The sequence below is a fragment of the Pan troglodytes genome, chromosome 9 (genome assembly GCF_028858775.2).
Source record: "Pan troglodytes isolate AG18354 chromosome 9, NHGRI_mPanTro3-v2.0_pri, whole genome shotgun sequence".
NCBI classification, from domain to species: domain Eukaryota; kingdom Metazoa; phylum Chordata; class Mammalia; order Primates; family Hominidae; genus Pan; species Pan troglodytes.
This window is the reverse complement of record NC_072407.2, coordinates 72227166-72246772: the sequence shown is the minus strand read 5'-3', so window position 1 is coordinate 72246772 and position 19607 is coordinate 72227166. Positions and strand designations below refer to the sequence as shown.

Sequence of the window (19607 nt, the reverse complement as noted above, 5' to 3'; positions counted from 1 at the left end):
ACGTGTCCACATGCTCACACACCTGCACCCATATGCAAATACAAGCAAATACAAATGCATACATACACAGGTGATGTACACAAACATGTAAACACACAGGCACATGCACACAAGCAAATGCGAACATGCGTGCACATGATGCATGCAAAACACATGCAAATGAATAGGCACACACATGTGCATGCACAAATGCACACACGTACAGAAAGATGAAGTCCCAAGAACATTTAGAGCCATGCGCAGGCCGGCACCAAAGGAAAGAGATGCCTGTCCGTCAGTGCTGAGTTTGCAGGGTCACTGGACTCTGGGGACGGCCTGTGAGTTTCCCAGGCAGACGTCAGGCAGACAGCATTCAAGTGAGAAAAGTGTCGTATATTCAAATTTATTTAGATGAATGTCCAGCCACAGTCCTCTGTGGATTTGTGTACATTCACTTTTTAAAAAAATGGTTTCCATAAAAGGATTTTTGGTAATTGCCTAATTTTTAATACAGTATTTATATACAAAACCCACTTCAAACTACTTACTGTACAAGAGAAAAGAGAAGCATCAGATTGCATGATTTTAGCAAATAATGGAAATGTATGACACCTATGAACTTTGACCACAGTTGGCAAATTAAAGGGAATGTAACATCACATCAATGAGATCTTCAAGACAAATGTATTTATATTTTTCCTCCTGGCCTTTGCTAAAATGATGTTTCTCTTGGTGCTTGAGAAATTTCAGAGAGTTGTTTAGTATCATTGCTGCAAATTTAGATCACTCATATCATTTATGAGACTTGGTTTTATACACTTTTAAAATAATTGTCCAACAGTGACATTCCTGTGAGTAAAAATATAGAGAAGTGTTACCAAAATATAAGCCTTTATTAATAAAAATCTTTGGTAGTAACAGTATTTTAAATTCCTCTCAACGATATTTGGTTAACTAATAAACTCCCTCCATCTTTGAGCTACAGAAAAAAAATCCTCAATCTACCATATAATTGATATTTGAAAAAAAAGCCCCATAAATATTCTAAAGCTTCCAGGGGACCCCTGGAAGCCCTAAGACTTCTTGAAACCCTGACGCCATCTGTGGAAATGCTTCCGAGGTCATCTCTCTCTGCCCATTTTCTGGTCAACCGGTTTTGTCCCATAAGGAAGATGAACAACTCTGAGGTCGGCTTGGTGTGATGGGGGCAGGTGTGTGGCTGACAGTGGGGAGCCTGCCGGAGACGCCAAGGGTGCTGTTTCCTGCTTAATCAGGGACACCTGTGTCCCCTTCTAGCTTTCTAGGGATAACTGGGATGCTCCCACGCCCCCTGTGTGGCTCAGGGATGAGGCACTTCTCTCTCAGCCACTCAACTGATGGAAGGAAAAGGCGATGGAAAGTCTAACTTTTCTGAAACAGGTAGGTGACACCTTTTGGAACCGGAATCAATCATTATTCTTGCGTGGGTTTTCCATTTTCCCTGAAGCATCGCACCAGCTTTTGCGCGATGCCTCGGCTTACCATTTTGCATCTATCTTAAGGAATTAGGAGGATTCAGAGGAGGGTTTCTAGGGGCCTCTGCTCACTTTTCACCTCTAGGGAGACTCAAGTTTCCAAGCATTCTTTCTGCAAAGCACCTGCCTTTGCTACCTTATTGCCCTATTACCAGCCATCATTTTGATTCATCTTGAATACTACAGATTAAAAAATATTCCCTGCATAATGGCTTTGTGCAAAAACAAGGGAAAGAAAACAGAAAGAAGAAAGGAAAATGTCCTATCAGAAAGTGGTCCTCCATGTTTGTAGAAAACCCAGGACCCACCGGGCCCTGGTGGGAGCGGGAAGCCGCCTGCCCTGGGAGAGGGTGCCCATCGGTCGGGATGCCCGGCTGGCCTGCCCAGCCCCGCTGGCATAGCTACAGGACGCCCCCGTGGTAGGCATGGCTGGGGGCTGGGCTGCCGAGGCTGTCTGGGCAGGCTTTGGGGTTGTGGTGGTTGCACGGCGGCTCGTCCTTCTGCCGCTCCTTCTCCATCCAGGTTTCCAGCAGCTGCTGCTTGTCTTGCTCCTCCCGCATGAACAGCTCCACCATGAGCACCTTCTCCTTGTGGATCTGCTGGCTGATGTCCTTGGGGATGTCCGGGATGACCCAGTCCACAAAGTCGCTCATGAACATGACCAGGTTCTGGAAGGAGAGGCAACGCGTGGCAGAGGGGAGGATGGCGCCTGGGGAAGTGCTCCTGACCTCTCTGCCTGGCCCCCATCTGGTGGAGTGCCACCCCACGACCTCCTGGCCCGTTGACCTCCCTGGGCCTCAGTTTCCCAGAAGCTATAAAGGAGGCATAGAACCACCCGGCAGGCCTCTGGGAAATGTTGGCCGATTTTCTCAAACAAATCTGAACTCAGTAATTGGGAAAATCATCTGAGTCATTCTGAATTCTTTGACCAGGAGACTCAGGAAGTGACCTGATGGATCACGCATCGCCAAATCTAACGAGCATCGAGCCTTTGGGGAAAAACATGAAACTGGAAATAGCCACAAATGGATCAAACTTTTACAGTTTGCAAAGCGTCCCAGGGTCTCCCTGAACATCTACCACCTCCACGGAGACATTTCTGGTGGATAGAAGGCAACATAAGTCAGTTTTTATGGAAAAACGGAATCTTCTTTTTTGCTGAACATCTGTCCAGCAAGCACGTGTGAGCACCCCCGGCTGAGCAGGTTCCCGCCACGGGCGGTGCTGGTGCCCCCTGGATTGGTGTCTTCTTCTGGTTGGTGCTCCCAGTCCCCAGCTGGGGCTGGGGTTGGCTGCTCACGCTCGCAGCTGCAGAACTTATGCCCCATCCCATCTCCCTCTTCCCAGCCTGGTCAGCCCAAAGCAGTGACTGGTCCATCTAGGGGCTGCCTTGCCTCCAGGTGAGGCCAGGTCTGGGGTGCCATGCCTGCTCCGGGGCTCCCTTGGGATAAGGCTGGGCTGTCTCTGGCCGAGACCCCTCCTTGCTGGGCTCTCAGGCTCTGGTCTGCGGAACCCAGCCCCACACACCTTTTGCACTGCTTGCTGTGAAAAGCTGATGGATGGGGCCACTGAGCTTAGAGGAGTGGAAGGGCCTGCCCTGTGACAGAACTGGGACTTGAACCCAGTCTTGGGGATTCCAGAATCAGAGCCCTTGGCCCACTGCCTTCCTAGCATCGACTTAATCGAGGCTAGAGGGACACCTGCGAGCAGAATCTTGGCGGTGCCCACAGCCCAGGATACCCCCTCTCTGGGACCTCAGCTGCCGGTGCACAGCTGGCACCCTAGCCTGGGGTCCCGCTCCACTGGGAGTCCCTCTGGCCTCAGAGAGTTGGCCCAGACCCCTCCCTAGAGACTGGGCCAGCTGCGGCTGGGTCCCCTGGCTGCTGGCTGCAGCTGGGGTCATCTGACAGCCCACTGCCCTCCTGTCTGTCCTGACTCTGCCTGCTACCACAGACATGGTGTGAGAACGAGAGGGACGGAGGTGGGGTCCCCTTTCTCCATGTCTCTCTCTCTTTCTTTCTTCCTTCCTTCCTTCCTTCCTTCCTTCCTTCCTTCCTCCCTCCCTCCCCCCTCCGTCCTCCTCCTCCTCCTCTCCTTCTCCTTCTCCTTCTTTTCTCTCTCTCTTTTTTGAGATGGAGTTTCACTCTTGTTGCTCAAGCTGGAGTGTAGTGGCACGATCTCGGCTCACTGCAACCTCTGCCTCCTGGGTTCAAGTGATTCTCCTGCCTCAGCCTCCTAAGTAGCTGGGATTACAGGTGTGCACCACCAAACCCGGCTAATTTTTGATATTTTTAGTAGAGACAGGGTTTCACCATGTTGGCCAGGCTGGTCTTGAACTCCTGACCTCAGGTGATCCACCTGCCTCGGTCTCCCAAAGTGCTGGGATTACAGGTGTGAGCCACTGTGCCTGGCCCCTGTCTCTTTCAATAAAGACACTTCTACTGGATTAAACCCACCAGCGAGTCAGAACCCTTCTGCCGGTGCACATCCGGCCCCTCTATTGGCCTTCCTCTCTCATGAGGTTGTCTTGGGCCCTGTCAGTGCAGGGGGCCTGGGGTCGGCCAAGTCCCCTCCTCGGGTGTCCCAGAGCAAGTTCTCCAAGCCTCTGGAGGAGTCTCTGAACCCCTGGCTTTAGCAGCTCCTGACTTCCAGACTGTGGGCACAGGATGGTCCCTAAATGCTCCCATCTTCAAACCGGAAACAAAGAGGGACCCACTGCACCTGGAAGACGATGACAAACGCCAGCCGGGCTGCCAGGACGGCCCAGAAGTCCTTGGAGATGTCGTACTTGTTTTCCGACCACGGCGGCTCTCGGTAGTCTTTATACCTGCAAAAGACCATGGTGGAGTCGAGGGTGGGACTTCGGCAGGGCTCAGGCTCTGGCTGGAGCCAGGCAGCTCGAGGGACGCCTGGGAGAGGCTCGGCTTGGTGTGCGGCTGCCTCTGGGAGGGCAGCCCTCTCTTGGGCGAGCAGCCCATGGCCCCGCACCCACGGAGTCTCTCTCCACAGTGGAGGGGGGTGGTCAGGATCCCCCATGGGCCAGGCAGGACCTGACGGGCTTCGTGTAAAACACATGTGGCAGGAAGTATCCCCAGGCCCAGCCGTGGGCTCACAGAATCAAGGGCGGGGACCATGTGGTCCAGGAGGTTGCAAACTTTTAAAAGCAGTGGAGCCTTTGTTCCCAAAAGGTCTCACTGGAAACTCCAATAGGCCCCAAGAGTGCAGAGCCTACTTGGTTGAAGTCGGGGGGGTTCCCTAAGCTTGAACCTCCTGAACCTCAACCCAACGCCCATGCTCCACAGAACTCCAGAATGGGTTCCACGAAACACAGTTTGAAAACCACCCCTCCAGTCCATCCCCTCTTTGAGGGAATCTACCGAAGAAAAACCTCTGAGCACTTTATTAGCCAGGTGTGGTGGCTCGTGTCTGTAACCTCAGCACTGTAATCTCAGGCTGAGGAGTTAGAGATCAGTCTGGGCCACACAGTAAAACCCTGTCTCTGCAAAAAATGCAAAAATTAGCCGGGCCTGGCAGTGCACGCCTGTATTCCCAGCTACTCGGGAGGCTGAGGTGGGAGGATCACCTGAGCCCGGGAGGTTGAGGTTGCAGTGAGCTTTGATCACGCCACTGCTCTTCAGCCTGGGCCACAAAGTGAGACCGTCTCTAAAAAAAGCAAACCAAACAACAACCAAAAAACACAGCAAAACAATACCCTGAACATTTTATCAAAGTAACTTAAGCAGTTTATCAAACATTTGCGAAAGAACGAAGCTAAGCATTCCATTGGTGCAGGCAGAGGCGTGTCAGGCAGCCGGCCTGGCCCGCCCTGCCCTACCCGGGTCTGGGGCTGCTTTTCCTCCTCCAGGGTTGCTGCTTGGTCCTCACCTCATCTTGAAAGAACTGCCCCTGGTTCTCATTACCAGCTTTAGATGTAGCTGACTGATCTCCTGCTTGGAGAGTCAAGCTCACTCACACCCCTCTCCCCAAGGTCCTGCCACTGACCTTGGCTCTTCGTGGATATGACTGGAGCCTCAAGAAGGAGGCTTGCCCCATTCATGACCACTGCCCGTGCTCCAGTTCTCCCCAGCCCCTTCCTCTTTTCACAGAGACCCAGAGATGCCCAGGGTCTGTGGGGGCAGGGTGAGGTCTCTGTCTAGGGCCTCCCTCCCTCCACAGCTCCCTGAATCTGGGGGATGCCACACATCAGCTGGAACGTAGCTTGAATGGAGGTGACGTCCCCACCCTGCATTGGAAAAGCTTCCCAAAGCTGGACAGAAAATGCCCCAACGAGGGGCAGGATTTCCAGGGGCTCAGGGGCTGTTTGTGCCCCTGTTGGTCACTAAAACCTGAGGTCAGTTGGGGAGGCCAGGAGAAGGGCCACCTGGATTTGCAGGCACAGCCCTGGCCTGGACCCACATCCCTGGTGCTCGCCCACTCCGACTACCACCTTGCTGTGTGTCCCCTGGGCAATCACTTGACCTCTCTGGGCCTCAGTCTGGGCATTCCCTCACTTACTTATGTCACAAGCATTTATTGACCAACTACTATGTGCCAGACCCCACTCCAGGGATGGAGAATTCCGGGGGCGGGGGCGGTGCACAACAGATAGGGCCCTTGCCTACGGAGCTTGATTTCTGGAGGGAGCTGGATGGGAGTCTCCGAGGGCCTATTCAGCACTGAGCTGCCAACTCCTGAGATAGGATCGGGCTGGGCCACGGCTCTGGTGCCAGCTGCTGGGCCAGGCAGAAGTTGCACAACCTGCTTTCCCATGGGAACAAGCAGCCCTGTCCTCCCAGTGTCAGAAGCCACACGCACCAGCTCGTTCCTCTTTATTCTGTGCTCAAGGCTTTGCCTGCTAGCATCTGTCTCCTCTTCTTCAAGTCATAGCACCCCAGTTTTCCCTAGGACCCCCCCATTCTCTGTGACCTCACACCCTGGCACATGACCCAGGCCAAGCCAAGGAGAGCCCCCCTCCTCATGGCAATAGTGGTTGGTTCAAGAATGGACATCTGACGCAAGATGGGGCAGTAAGACTCAGTCCCTGGATTTTCAATGACTATTGGGAAACAGAAGGTCTTCCCACAGGGGCTGCAGAGCAGAGAGGATTGAAGCCAGGAGCTGCTGGGGATCCTTTCCATCAGCAAGAGAACAATGCAACACAGAGGAAATCAAAGTGGAGAGGCAGTGCCAGAGTGGAGCCTGATGGCAAACTGTAGCTCCTGGATCCAGCCATGCCTGAAGCTATCCTGGGCTTCTTAGTTACAGGAACTGGTAAATCACCTCTAATTTCCTCCCCTTAGGCATTTCTTTATTTCTTTATAGATAGGGTCTCACTCTGTTGCCCAGGCTGGAGTGCAGTGGTGCGATCATAGCTCACTGCAGCCTCAAATTCCTAGGCTCAATTGATCCTCCCGTCTCAGCCTCCTGAGTAGCTAGAACTACAGGTGCATGCCACAATGCCCAGCTATTTAAAAAATTTTTTGTAGAGATGAGGTCTCACTATGTGGCTCAGGCTGGTCTCTAACTCCTGAGCTCAAGTGATCCTCCTGCCTGGCCCTCCCGAAGTGCTGGGATGACGGGTGTGAGCCACTGCACCAGCCTTTTTTTTTCTTCTTCTTCTTCTTTTTAAGCAAGTTTGCGTTGTTTCATGACTTGCTCCTGATTTGAGCCCCGTCCAAACCCAGGCTCTCCCAGAAACCCAATAAACGTGGCTTTTCAAAGAGGGGAGCAGAGAGCAGTACCTGCAGATCTGCACCTCGTAGCCCAGGTCCAGGGGGTCATTGGGGGCCGTGCCATTCTGGAAGTCACTGACGTTGAAGGAGGAGAGGGTGTGGTTGACGAAGCCATGCATGGTCCCGTTCTTACTGTACATGTAGAGGTACACCAGGCGCGGGATGAAGTCAGACGTGAAGGAGATCACGAAGGCCTGTGCAGGGGACATGGCAGTGAGGGGGACCCCCAGCCTGGGCGCAGAAGGGCCGGCCGCAACAGGGGGTGACCCATCCACAGTTACACTGGGCCCTGGCCATATGCCACTGCCTCTGGCGGGGACCATAGCTGCACAGCCTCGGCATGCTGAGTGAATGGATGCAGGGTCACGGGTGTTCCTCTCAGCCCCCTGGCAGCTGAAGGAGAGAGCCTGGGGGCTAGAACAGTGCACTTCTAGGAGAGAAGGCACCAGGCAGACGCTGGTTGCCTCTCGCTGGCTGTGTGGCCTTGGGCAAATCACCCAACCTCTCTGTGCCTCCATTTTCTTCTTGTCAAAACAGGGCTAACAACACCCACACCATGTATGCACTGTGCCTCTGGGCTTGTTGGAGAAGGGAATGAGGCAGGAAGGGAAAGTGCTTTGCAAGCTCTCAAGTCCTCACCCGGCTCATTCTATTATAGCACCAGCTCTGGCTGGTGCCCTTACAAGAGAGGAAACCAAGGCCCAACGGCTGCCTCTCACATGGCTGTGTGGCCTTGGGTAAATCACCTAACCTCTCTGTGCCTCTGGTGTCTTATCTGTAAGATGGGGCCACGACAGTCCTCGCCTTCAAGGGCTGTGTGCAGACTAGTGGGCTAGTGTGTGGAAAGAGCTTAGAAGATTCTAGAACATTCTAGGTGCCTCGTGAATGTTTCCTGCTACTTTTTTTTTTTTTTTCAGACAGAGAGACATGGTCTCACTGTGTTTCATTATGTTGGCCAGGCTGGTCTTGAATTCCTCGCCTCAAGCGATCCTCCCACCTTGGCCTCCCAAAGTGCTGGGATTACAGGTGTGAGCCACCGGGCCCAGCCTGCTGTTATTGTTGTTGCTGCTGTTGTCCTCAGGAGATGCCCACTCTGCTCCGCAGCTGCTCACAGCGCCGCTTGTTGCAGGCAGGATGTACCTCTGTTCCCAGCTCCACCCACTCCAGCACAGCGTGGGCCCTGCCTCAGGGCCCTGTGCGCCTTTGTCTGGGCGGGATAAGGGGCCATCCTGGTGTGCACACTCTGCCTGCAGCCTTCCTGTAATCTGGTGGGATCGCGTGCCCGGTGTGCTCACTCTGCCTGCAGCCTTCCTGTAATCTGGTGGGAGCGCGTGCCCGGTGTGCACACTCTGCCTGCAGCCTTCCTGTAATCTGGTGGGATCACGTGCCCGGTGTGCACACTCTGCCTGCAGCCTTCCTGTAATCTGGTGGGAGCGCGTGCCCGGTGTGCACACTCTGCCTGCAGCCTTCCTGTAATCTGGTGGGAGCGCGTGCCCGGTGTGCTCACTCTGCCTGCAGCCTTCCTGTAATCTGGTGGGAGCGCGTGCCCGGTGTGCACACTCTGCCTGCAGCCTTCCTGTAATCTGGTGGGAGCGTGTGCCTGGCAGAAAGCGTTGCCCACCGGGAAAGGGCACTGTCAGAGGGCTCTGAGGGGCCCTTCTCTGGGGCTGAGTGTCACCCCCTGCCCTCTGTGGGGACTGAGTCCCAGGGCCTGCTGAGACCCTGACTTGGCATCACAGCCCTGCAGGGGCATCGACCGTCAGCTTTGGGGAGCCACCCCGTGTCCCCCATGTGCACGGTGTCAACTTTTGGCGGGGAGGATTGGGCTCAGCCAGAGGGTGGAAGGGACGAGAGCCATGGGCCCCTGGCACAGCAGACTCCCCGTGGCTGCCTCGGGTTCTCATGTCTAGGATGCAGCCTTGGGCTTGAAGTATGTGCTGGGGACAGCTGGGCACAGCTAAACCCGGGGAGATCCAGGCCATGGGCAGAGTCAGACAGACCCCGATGGGGAAGGCTGAGGGCCGGGCCATCCTAGCCTGCAGGCCTGGGGATAGGAGAGGCTGGAAGGGGCTGCCATGCTGGGGAGGAGGCTGAGGGGCCTGGAGCCCTGATCCTTAGCAGAGCCGTGTGTAAGGCTGATGAGTGCTCCCTTCTCGCCCCATTTCAGCATCTCCCAAACCTTCTCTACAGAGCAGCCATACGTTTCAGATTAAGGAGAAAAATCAACTTTTTTCTTTAAATAAGAGAACAGAAAGATTGCCAATAAGGAATCTCTGTGTTTCTCTCCCTCTGTCTCTGTCTTCCCTCCTATCTCTGTCTCTGTCTTCCCTCCTATCTCTGTCTCTGTCTTCCCTCCTATCTCTGTCTCTTGTTTATTCTCAGTGGACTTAGGGGCGAAGGTGGGCATGGTGGAGAATTTTGCTCAAAGCTTGCAGAAAGGCTGGGCGCAGTGGCTCGTGAATGTAATCCCAGCACTTTGGGAGGCCGAGGAGGGCGAATCACCTGAGGTCAGGAGTTTGAGACCAGCCTGGTCAACATGTCAAAACCCCGTCTCTACTAAAAATACAAAAGTTAGCTGGGTGTGGTGGTGGGTGCCTGTAATCCCGGCTACTTGGGAGACTGAGGCACGAGAATCGCTTGAACCTGGGAGGCGGAGGTTGTAGGGAGCTGAGATCGTGCCACTGTACTGCAGCCTGGACCACAGAGTGAAACTCAGATTCAAAAAAACAAAAAACAAAAAACAAAACTTGCAGAAAAAGGTTGAAGAGAATTTGTTATGCCTCCCCAGAGTGCACCCTCCCCACGCCATGCGGTCAAGGGCATTTATAACTAGAGAATCCGGTCAGCCTGGGGCTGCACCGTGGCTAGAGGCAGAAGACCCATGCCCAGCTCCTTCTCCATGGGGCCCCGGCCACCTGGCAGTTCAGCCGGGACTTCCATTCTGCCAAGGTCCCTGATGTCACTTACATTGATGATGACAGCAAGCTTCCCAATGCCTCTGAGGATATTGTACCAGATTCCTGGGGGAAGAAGAAGTCACAGTTTTAAAGAGCCCTACACTCTCAGTCATTCCAGCTATCAGGCAGCAGTCTGAGCGGGTACCACCCTTGCAGGGGCCAGGCTTTCTCACAGCAGTCAGAGGCTTATGGCAACCAAGAGTCATTTGTTCAGGTCCTGAGGAAGCCAGGCCAGTGCCAGGGCCTGGTGTGTACCAGCCCTTTCTGACAAGCTCACCAGCTTCTAAAAGAGGTGCTTAAAGACAGCTGCTCCCTCAGTGGTTCTGCACAATCTCCCTATGCACCTGTTTAAATGCTAGTTGGCTTAGATGAAACCTTTTTTAATTCCTAAACTGACCAAGATTCAATTGGGGTGCAGCTCCTAAAGCTCTGGCGGAGGATACCTGTATTTAGGGATAGGCCAGACATGGCTTTGCCGTTGAGGAACAGTGCCAGGGCCCCTGGCTGGAGGCACTGAGTCCACAGCAGTGCAGGTTGAACCGTTCCCCATCTGGACACCCCCCTGTTCCCTTTACTCCAAGACCCAGGGGTGCACCAAATCACAGATGAACAAGAGGATCACAACACAGCGCCCAGGGCCATGCTGGTCTCTCCATTCATCTTCCCAGTGGCCATGAGAACTAGCAGGGCCCAGGAAGGAGGCCCTCAATGGCCCAGGAAGCAGGGCCTCAGTGTTGCAATTCTTAGAAATGGTCCAGTGTCCTGGGCTGACCCCCGCCTCACCCTAACTGCACCCTATCATGCCCAGCAATGTTGTGTGCAGCGGTTCGGCTGGGAGCCCAATCCTGGGGCCTGCTCTCTGTGCCCTGAGCCAGCTCTGAGATGGGTGATAACCAGCACTCATCAGAAACGGCCAGGATGGAGCAGGTAGACTTCCTGCCTGTGCAGGAGGCTACAGGGAGAGCTGTACATAGCGCTTCTGCCCTAGTAGCCAAGGGGAGCCTCCCAGTCCCCGTTTTTGGGGTGCATGCTGGTGGTCTGCAAAGGCAGCAAGAGCTCAGGCCCCTGTGTGGCCCCGAGCTAGAAACCACAGGCTCAGGTGAAACCTCTGAGACCAAGATCTCTTGCTCCCTGGCCCCAGCCAGTGTCAATTCAATGACAGATCACAGTCACAATCATCATCAATCAGAAATGCCCACTGCGGGCTGGGTGTGGTGGCTCACGCCTATAATCCCAGCATTTTGGGAGGCTGAGGTGGGCAGATGACTTGAAGCCAGGAGTTCGAGAGCAGCCTCGCCAATATGGCAAAACCCCATGTCTACTAAAAATACAAAAATTAGCCAGGCGTTGTGGCACATGTCTGTAATCCCAGCTACTCAGAAGGCTGAGGCACGAGAATAGATTGAGCCAGGGAGGCGGAGGTTATGGGGAGCTGAGATCACGCCACTGCATTCCAGCATGGGCAACAGAGAAAGGTTCTGTCTCAAAAAAAAAAAAAAAAAAAAAAAAAAAAAAAAAAAAAGAGAAATACCCACTGCAACCCATTGCTGGTAGGCAATTTGAGAAGTGACAGTCACACTTCCTTGATCCCTGTCTCCAGTCCTTGGGCCATGGGGACCATCGCCTTATCCCAGATGAGGAGTTTATTGTAGCTCCGTTTGATCTTTTGCACGAGTGCAGTGGTCCTCAGTTTATTTTTCTGCTGGAGCAGGTGGTGGGGCAGTCACATGGGCTCTGCACACTAGCAGCCCCAAGGCCACCCCATGCTGAATAAAGCACCTGGGAACACAGGTGAGGGTTGGATGGCACAGCCCTACAAAGTCAGCACTGAAGCACTCCCTTAGGAGTGGAAACACTTCCCACCCGGCTTCTCCTGGCTGGGCGTCAGGGCTGAGGGCCCTCCGTGGACTCTGAGCTCCTAGGGCAGGCTGCTAATTGCACATCCCTGTAGATTCTGGGTCTAGCTTGGTGTCTGGCACATAAGGTGGGTGCTGCTGGGTAAATGTTTGCTGAGTGACTGCACGAGCACAGAAAGCCCTTTCCAACCAGATTCTGGTGCCGGAGCAGAGGCTGCAAAGCGGTGGCAGGCAGGCCCCATCCAGGCAGCATGGCCATCTTGTTGTGCTTGCCTACTGCTTAAAAATGCAGACGGATGCTTAAAAACCAGGAAAATGTATTTTAAAAAATCAAGGCCGGGTGCATTGGCTCACGCCTGTAATCCTAGCACTTTGGGAGGCTGAGGTGGGTGGATCACCTGAGGTCGGGAGTTTGAGATCAGCCTGGCCAACATAGCGAAGCCCCCCTCTATTAAAAATACAAAAATTAGCCGAGCGTGGTGGCGGGCGCCTGTAATCCCAGCTACTCAGGAGGCTGAGGCAGGAGAATCGCTTGAACCCGGGGGGCGGAGGTTGCAGTGAGCCGAGATCGCGCCACTTCACTCCAGCCTGGGAGAATGAGTGAGACTCTGTCTCACACACACACACACACAAAGAAAAGAAAAGAAAAGAAAAGAAAAATCGAGACTCCTCGGCTCTGGTCCTGGCTGGCTGGTGCGTCTGCTTGGCAACAGCTGGCTGTGGTGCCTGGGGGCGCCCCCTGCAGGCTGGGCTGTGCACTGCAGCTCTGCTGTCAGTGCTGAGGCCTCCCGGCGACCTCCGACCTCCATTATGGCCGCCTTAGCATCTAAACCCAGACCCCCACTAGAGAGTTGAACGTTTCAAGAAATGTGGGAACAGGCACACTGCTCTGTGGCCATGAAGAACACTCCCAGGACTTAGTCTCACTTGCGCGTGTGGCCCACCTGGCCCTTGGGGCACTGAGTTTGAGACCTCCGAAGTGGGGTGCTGAGGTGCGGTGGGCCTGGGGTGGAGGTTGAAGTCTTTGGGGCTCCCGAGGGACGTGGCTCCTGAGCTCAGGGCCATCGAAGGGCAGGACTCAGGCAGGCAAGGGGGTCCGCACAGGTGATTGCCCAACCGGCCCAGGGAGACAACAGGAAATGGGAGGGATGAGGCGGGGATGAGATGGAGCCGGGAGCGGGGTCTTCCTCGCTTCCGGGCCCCGATGGAGCCTGTCCTGACAGGTCTGCAGGATATCTACGTCCAGGCGGATGGCTCTCCGTGTGGCCCTGCACATCCGCGGGGTGTGTTACAGAAATGCTGAACCGGCACCCCAGCCCCAGCCCACGGGATCCGCCTCTCCTGGGGTGGGGCTGGGAGCCCCGAGTTATTCTGACGCACATTCCAGGGTGACACTCAATGCTCTAAGGATCTCTGTAAACCAAAAATAAAATTCTAAGGGTCCCCCGAACCATTTGAATGGGGTTCATCGTCTCGGCCAGGGCACCCCCAAGTTAACCCGAAAGACTGGTTCAGGCCATGACAGGAAGCAGGGGGCGGGAGGAGGGTCGGACAGGCCTCCTCATGCCCTCCTCCCTTTTGGAATTCAACAAAAGTCGACCAGCATGAACATCAACACAGACCTTGAGTCTGATAAACATTTACACTCTATTCTCTCTGAAGCCTGTTACCTGGAGGCTTCATCTGCACAATAAAACCTTGGTTTCCAAAACCCCTTATCATAACCCAGACTTTCCTTTCTATTGATAATAACTCAACCAATTGACAATCAGAAATTTTAAAAATAGGCTGGGTGCGGTGGCTCATGCCTGTAATCCCAGCACTTTGGGAGGCAGAGGCGGGCAGATCACCTGAGGTCAGAAGTTGGAGACCAGCCTGGCCAACATGGTGAAAACTTGTATCTACTAAAAATACAAAATTAGCCAAATCTGGTGGCGCACACCTGCAATCCCAGCTACTCAGGAGGCTGAGGCAGGAGAATCGCTTGAACCCAGGAGGTGGAGGTTGCATCATGCCATTGCACTTCAGCCTGGGTGTCAAGAGCGAAACTCTTGTCTCCAAAAAAAAAAAAAAAGTGTATATATATATATATATATATACCCATAATCTGGAAGTCGCCCCACCCTGTCCCGCCTTTCTGGACCAAACCAATGTATACCTTAGATGTATCTGATTGATGTTTCATGTCTCCCTAAAATGTATAAAACCAAGCTGTACCACGACCACCTTGGGCCCATGTTCTCAGGACCTCCTGAGGGCTGTGTCATGGGCCATGGTCACTCATGGCTCAGAATAAATCTCTTCAAATATTTGACAGAGTTTGACTCTTTTCATTGACATCTCTAAGTAAAAGGGGATGCTGTGCTTTTAGAATATTCTTTGGGTGGGTTTCTTTTATGAAAGTCCTGTTGGGGAAAATTGCCTCATTTTTACTTCCCCAAGTAAATTCCTTGGTTTCTTTCCCAAGGAATTTTTCCCACTCTAGGGGATGCTAAGCCCCATTTCCCGGAACAGAACAGAGAGGTATTTGGAGAAAGCCAGGTACTTGGCGAGGCCACCACTCCTGCCCACACACAGTGCCCGGGAGCTGAATGGAGGCTGCACTTTCCCACCAGCAGGCTCTGAAGAACCAGGAAGAAAACAGGAAGTCGAAACCAGGGCTGGGGAGCTGGAGCAGATTCCCACGCACAGGCTGGGTCCCTGCTGTGACCCGCTGGACAATAGGGTGATCAAGGCACCTGCGCTTTGTGGCACAGCTTCCCCCAGCCACCCAGGGCCTCAGGGGCGCAGGTCACAGGGGCCACAGGGGCCCTCTCTGTCCTCTCAAGGAGCTCGCCTGGGGGCCCTGCACGGATCACAGAAGGAATACAAAAGCCTCTTCAAGGAAAGGTTATGGTTAAGGAACCCATAAACAAACTCGTGAAAGGAGGGCAGATTATGCCTTCAGCCAACCAGACCGGAACCAGGAAGTGAGTAGCTGATCCTTAAGAACTGAGCAAAAACCAGCCAGGTGCAAAGAGTCCAAAGAGGCACGCGGAAGGCCTGCTGCTGGTGGGGACGCCAATGCCTGCAGAGGGACTGCGGGAAGCCAGGGCCACTGAGCTGCTGCTCCCTTTCACCCTGGTGGGTTTGCAAGCTTCATTCAGCCACTGTCAGGGGACAGCCAGAGCTTCTCGAAGCAGAGGGTGCCAGAGCAAACACACACGCACTGTGATGTGGCAGGTGGCGGGCGGGGGTGGGGTACTGTCGGCTGCCTGAGCATCAGGCCTTTGTGAGGACTCAGTGTGGGCTGCACTCTTCTTTTCTTTTCTTTTCTTTTTTTTTTTTAGCTGTACCTGCTGGAATGGGATGGCACTCTTTTCTTTACTGCCATGGGACAGGGAGCTCCGGCATTTCCGAGGACTGCAGGGAGAACCTGGTGAGCGGACCCGGGGTCCCCTTTTGGGGTCTTCGGTATACAGGGTGAGGTTTTCAGAGGCAAACCCTCTACGCATGCAGGAGGCCCAGGGCTTGAGCTCTCTGGTTCCTGCTCGGCACTGTTACCGCCTGGGCCTCGGCCTCCTATCTGGAAAGTGGGACTGAGGGAGGATTCACCCAGGCTTCCTCCCGGGGTTCCCTGGAGGACACAACATGCTGAGGTTCTGAGGAAAGTTCATGTTGGAGGCAGCTCTGTGACGCCAATCTTCAAAGCAGCGCTATGCTGAGGCACAGCCTGGGGTGCAATCTCGCCTTGCTCTTGAGAGCGGGTGTGCAAAGACGGCCATGGTGGCCTGTTTTTCGACAGCCTCTTTCTCACTTGTCCCTAAAAGCTAAAAATGGCTTTTTAAATTTTTTATTTTTTAGGTGGAGTCTCGCTGTGTTGCCCAGGCTGGAGTGCAGTGGTGCGATCTTGGCTCACTGCAACCTCTGCCTCCCGGGTTCAAGCGATTCTCCTGCCTCAGCCTCCTGAGTAGCTGTGACTACAGGTGCATGCCAACATTAAAAATTAAAAATGCCTTGGCCAGGTGCGGTGGCTCACGCCTGTAATCCCAGCACTTTGGGAGGCCGAGATGGGTGGATCATGAGGTCAGGAGATCGAGACCATCCTGGCTAACATGGTGAAACCCCATCTCTACTTAAAAAATACAAAAAAATCAGCCGAGCGTGGTGGCGGGCACCTGTAGTCCCAGCTACTCAGGAGGCTGAGGCAGGATAATGGCGTGAACCCAGAAGGCGGAGTTTGCAGTGAGCCGAGATCATGCCACTGCACTCCAGCCTGGGCAACAGAGTGAGACCTCATCTCAAAAAAAAAATTAAAAATGCCACCACAAAAATTGGCATGCCCAGCTAATTTTTGTATTTTTAGTAGAGATGCAGTTTCACCTGCGTCGGTGATCCACCTGTGTCGGCCTCCCAAAGTGCTGGGATTACAGGCGTGAGCCACTGCGCCTGTCCCTGGCCTTTTTCACTTTAAAGTGTGAAATGAAAAATGTATGAAAAGCGTAGCCTTTGGGTGAGAACCATTGCCTAAGACTTGAGGACATTGTCTCTGGGTCCAGGAAGCCTAAAACGTTCATTCTCTGGCTCTTAACAGAAAACAAGTGCAGACCTCTGACCTAGAGCACCAGCAAATCAGCACTCCACCCTTGCTCCACCTCTGGCCATGGAGGGCTGTGGTATGAGGGGCAAGGGGCTCACCCGTGGCCTCAGCAGATGCAGAACAGGGATGCTGGTGGTTAGCGGGGTCTTCGGAGGGTTGGTTAGCTCATGGCTTTTAAAGCCTTTGAAATTTTTAAACAAAATCTCACAGGGCAGTTTACTACCGAGTGTCTGTGTTCTGAGTCTTCATTACCTGGGTCACCCAGAGAAGAGGTGATGTAGGGAAGCAAAAGTGTCCAAACACAGTGCCATGACCTCTTACCCAGGAGCCCTGGGATGTCCCTCCCTACAAAGCACCGATGTTTCCAGGCCCCTTTCAAAGCCAGGGCCTTACGCAGTGCAAATGTGAAGCTGCCGGGTGAATCACTGCTATCTGATGGTCTTTGACCTGTGAAAATGACGATTTCATCTCTTTTAGTCTACAAGACAGCCAAGCGTAAGAGAAGCCAGAGTTGAAGTTATCTTGGAACCAAACAGTGGAGGATTGGCGAATTTGGTCACCAGTGGATGCTGGGCTTGCCACTAGGGGCCAAGGTGTGGACCAAGGAGCTTCCAGCCAAGACAGAGCCGCTAACAACTTAAGGAGAAAACACGTACTGGGGTGAGATGATCTGAAGGGTGTTTCCAATGAGAATGACACAAATACCAAGGACTGGAGGAGCCCTTGGAACAACTGATAAAGCTTCCCACATTTTTTTTTTTTTTGAGATGGAGTCTCACTCTGTCACCCAGCCTGGAGTGCAATCGCATGATCTCGGCTCACTGCAACCTCTGCCTCCTGGAATCAAGGAATTCTCCTGCCTCAGCCTCCTGAGTAGCTGGGATTACAGGCTCCCACCACCACACCTGGCTAATTTTGTATTTTTAGTAGAGACAGGGTTTCACCATGTTGGTCAGGCTGGTCTCGAACTCCTGACCTCAGGTGATCCACCTGCTTCCGCCTCCCAAAGTGCTGGGATTACAGGCATGAGCCACTGCGCCTGGTCAGTTTCCCACATTTTCGTAAGATTATGTTTGGCCTACAAAAGCTCAACCCAAAGCTATCTTATCAAGCTGGTATGGAATCTTTATTTCAGCAAGGTGATATCCCCACTATGTAATTCAACCTTTTGTTTATTCCAATAATTAGTACGAAGGTGCTATTCTAACTAAAATTGTGTTAAATTTGAGATAAAATCAATGTATTTTTGTAATTTTGTTTTCACCCTGAAAATTGGTCCTACTATAAGACAAGATGGGATCACCCTTCCTGTGACGGCTGGCTCCGGTGGAAGCCTGCGTGGGGCTCCCATACCCCTCATCCTCCGGGACAGATCATCACCCTGTCTCTGCTTAAATGCCTCTGGTAACAGGGAGCTCACTAGCCCACAAGGAAGTCTGCTCTGTTTTTGACACCTCTGACTATTAAAGTTACTCTTTTTCTTTTCTTTTCTTTTCTTTTTTTTTTAAGACAGGTTCTCTCTCTGTTGCCCAGGCTGGAGTGTAGTGGCATGATCACGTCTCACTGCAGCCTTGACCTCCTGGGCTGACATGATCCTTCTGCCTCAGCCTCCCAAGTAGCTGGGACCACAGGTCTGCGCCACCACATCCAGCTAATTTTACTTGTTTTTTTGAGACAGGGTCTCACTCTGTTGCCCAGGCATGGGCATGGCTCACTGCAGCCACAACCTACGTGGGCTCACTCATCCTCCTACCTCAGCCTCCTGAGTAGCTGGGACTACAGGAACGCAGCATCACGCCCAGCTAATTTTTGTATTTTTTTGTAGAGACAGGGTTTCGCCATGTTGCCTAGGCTGGTCTTGAACTCCTGAGCTCAAGCTATGTATCCTCCTGGGCCTCCCAAAGCACTGGGATTACAGGAGTGAGCCACGGTGCTCAGCCCAAGTTATTCTTTACGCTGACCTTAAATATACATTCTCCCAAACTCACACCCCTTCTCCACATGGTCAAGGTGTCTTAGTGACGGGGTGAAAAAGCTGGAGTTGAGTTGCATCTCGGCTTTGATCCCTACAGGCAAGCCATGCAATGACTGGGACTGTTCTTCCCTGTCTACAGATGGGGGCTCCTTCCTTCCTTTTCTCTTTTGTGAACATTAAATGATGCCGTGACATGCCATGTAGGAGGGCACTTGCTGAACAGCCAACACTCCTTTCCCGTTGGTCTTGCCCTGGCTCTGGGGGTCACACAACTGCTACAGGTGGGTGTCGCCAGCCATCAGAGAGGAAATGTAGTCTCTTGTACCTCCTAAAGCAGCAGGTTGTTGAGACATTCAGATGTCTGGGACCCACTCTTTCCAAACGTCCTCTGTGACCAATGCATCTTGGGAGGGGAAGGGTGGGGACAGGGCTAAGCGAGCCTCCACATCTTGTGTCACCTGCCCCCCAGGCTCCACCCGGCAAAGGCTGAGTGAAGAGCCCCAGGAGAGACACCTGGCCAGCTCTGGCTCTAGCTTCTGGAGAGGAGCAACCCCCTCCCCAAACCCAGCACGCACTCGGAACCAGTCCTGCCGGCCCGTGGGGTCACTCACCGATGTCTTTGGCTCTGACAGCTACCGGCCTTCGGAGCTCAGTGACAAACTTTTTGGCGTCCAGGCGGATCTCGATGATGTTGTTCAGCAGCGCAAACAGTGGGGCCAGGGGGAAGGAGGCGACAAACAGGGTGACGAAGCCAAACTGGATGACTGCAGAGAGAGCCCAGTGCCAGTCAGCACCCCGTGAGCCACAGCCCATAAGGGGGGACCCCACCACCCCGTGTGCCGAGCCGCACAGGTCTGGCTGCCGCCCCACCTCCAACGAGCCCACCTGCATGGACCCCACCTGCAGATACATTAGAGGAGCTCTTGGGATGGACCCTCCATGACCCTGGGTGACCTCCAGGCCAGGAGTGGGCTGAAGGCAGAATTCCAAATTTTGCTCTGAATCTCAGCGTTTG

At 53.5% G+C, this 19607-nt stretch overlaps 1 protein-coding gene and 1 long non-coding RNA gene across 14 annotated transcripts in view; one reads left to right on the top strand and one right to left on the bottom strand.

The window, feature by feature from the left end:
* Positions 1-366: 366 nt before the first annotated feature.
* The window catches only part of ANO1 (anoctamin 1), a 222432-nt gene continuing 203191 nt past the window's right edge, over positions 367-19607 (bottom strand). For all 13 annotated transcript variants that reach the window (XM_016921437.3, XM_016921438.3, XM_016921443.3 and 10 more), the window contains 5 exons: positions 19204-19356; positions 10193-10245; positions 7235-7419; positions 4215-4320; positions 367-2161 (listed from right to left, as the gene is read on the bottom strand). In XM_016921437.3, coding sequence (XP_016776926.1) covers positions 1895-2161; positions 4215-4320; positions 7235-7419; positions 10193-10245; positions 19204-19356 — 764 coding nt within the window. In that variant the 3' untranslated portion in view covers positions 367-1894. The remainder of the gene's footprint in view (positions 2162-4214; positions 4321-7234; positions 7420-10192; positions 10246-19203; positions 19357-19607) is intronic.
* Positions 14970-18070, top strand: LOC104001237 (uncharacterized). Its single transcript, XR_672951.5, has 3 exons — positions 14970-15161; positions 15368-15456; positions 17095-18070. It is a non-coding gene; the product is annotated as an uncharacterized LOC104001237 (long non-coding RNA).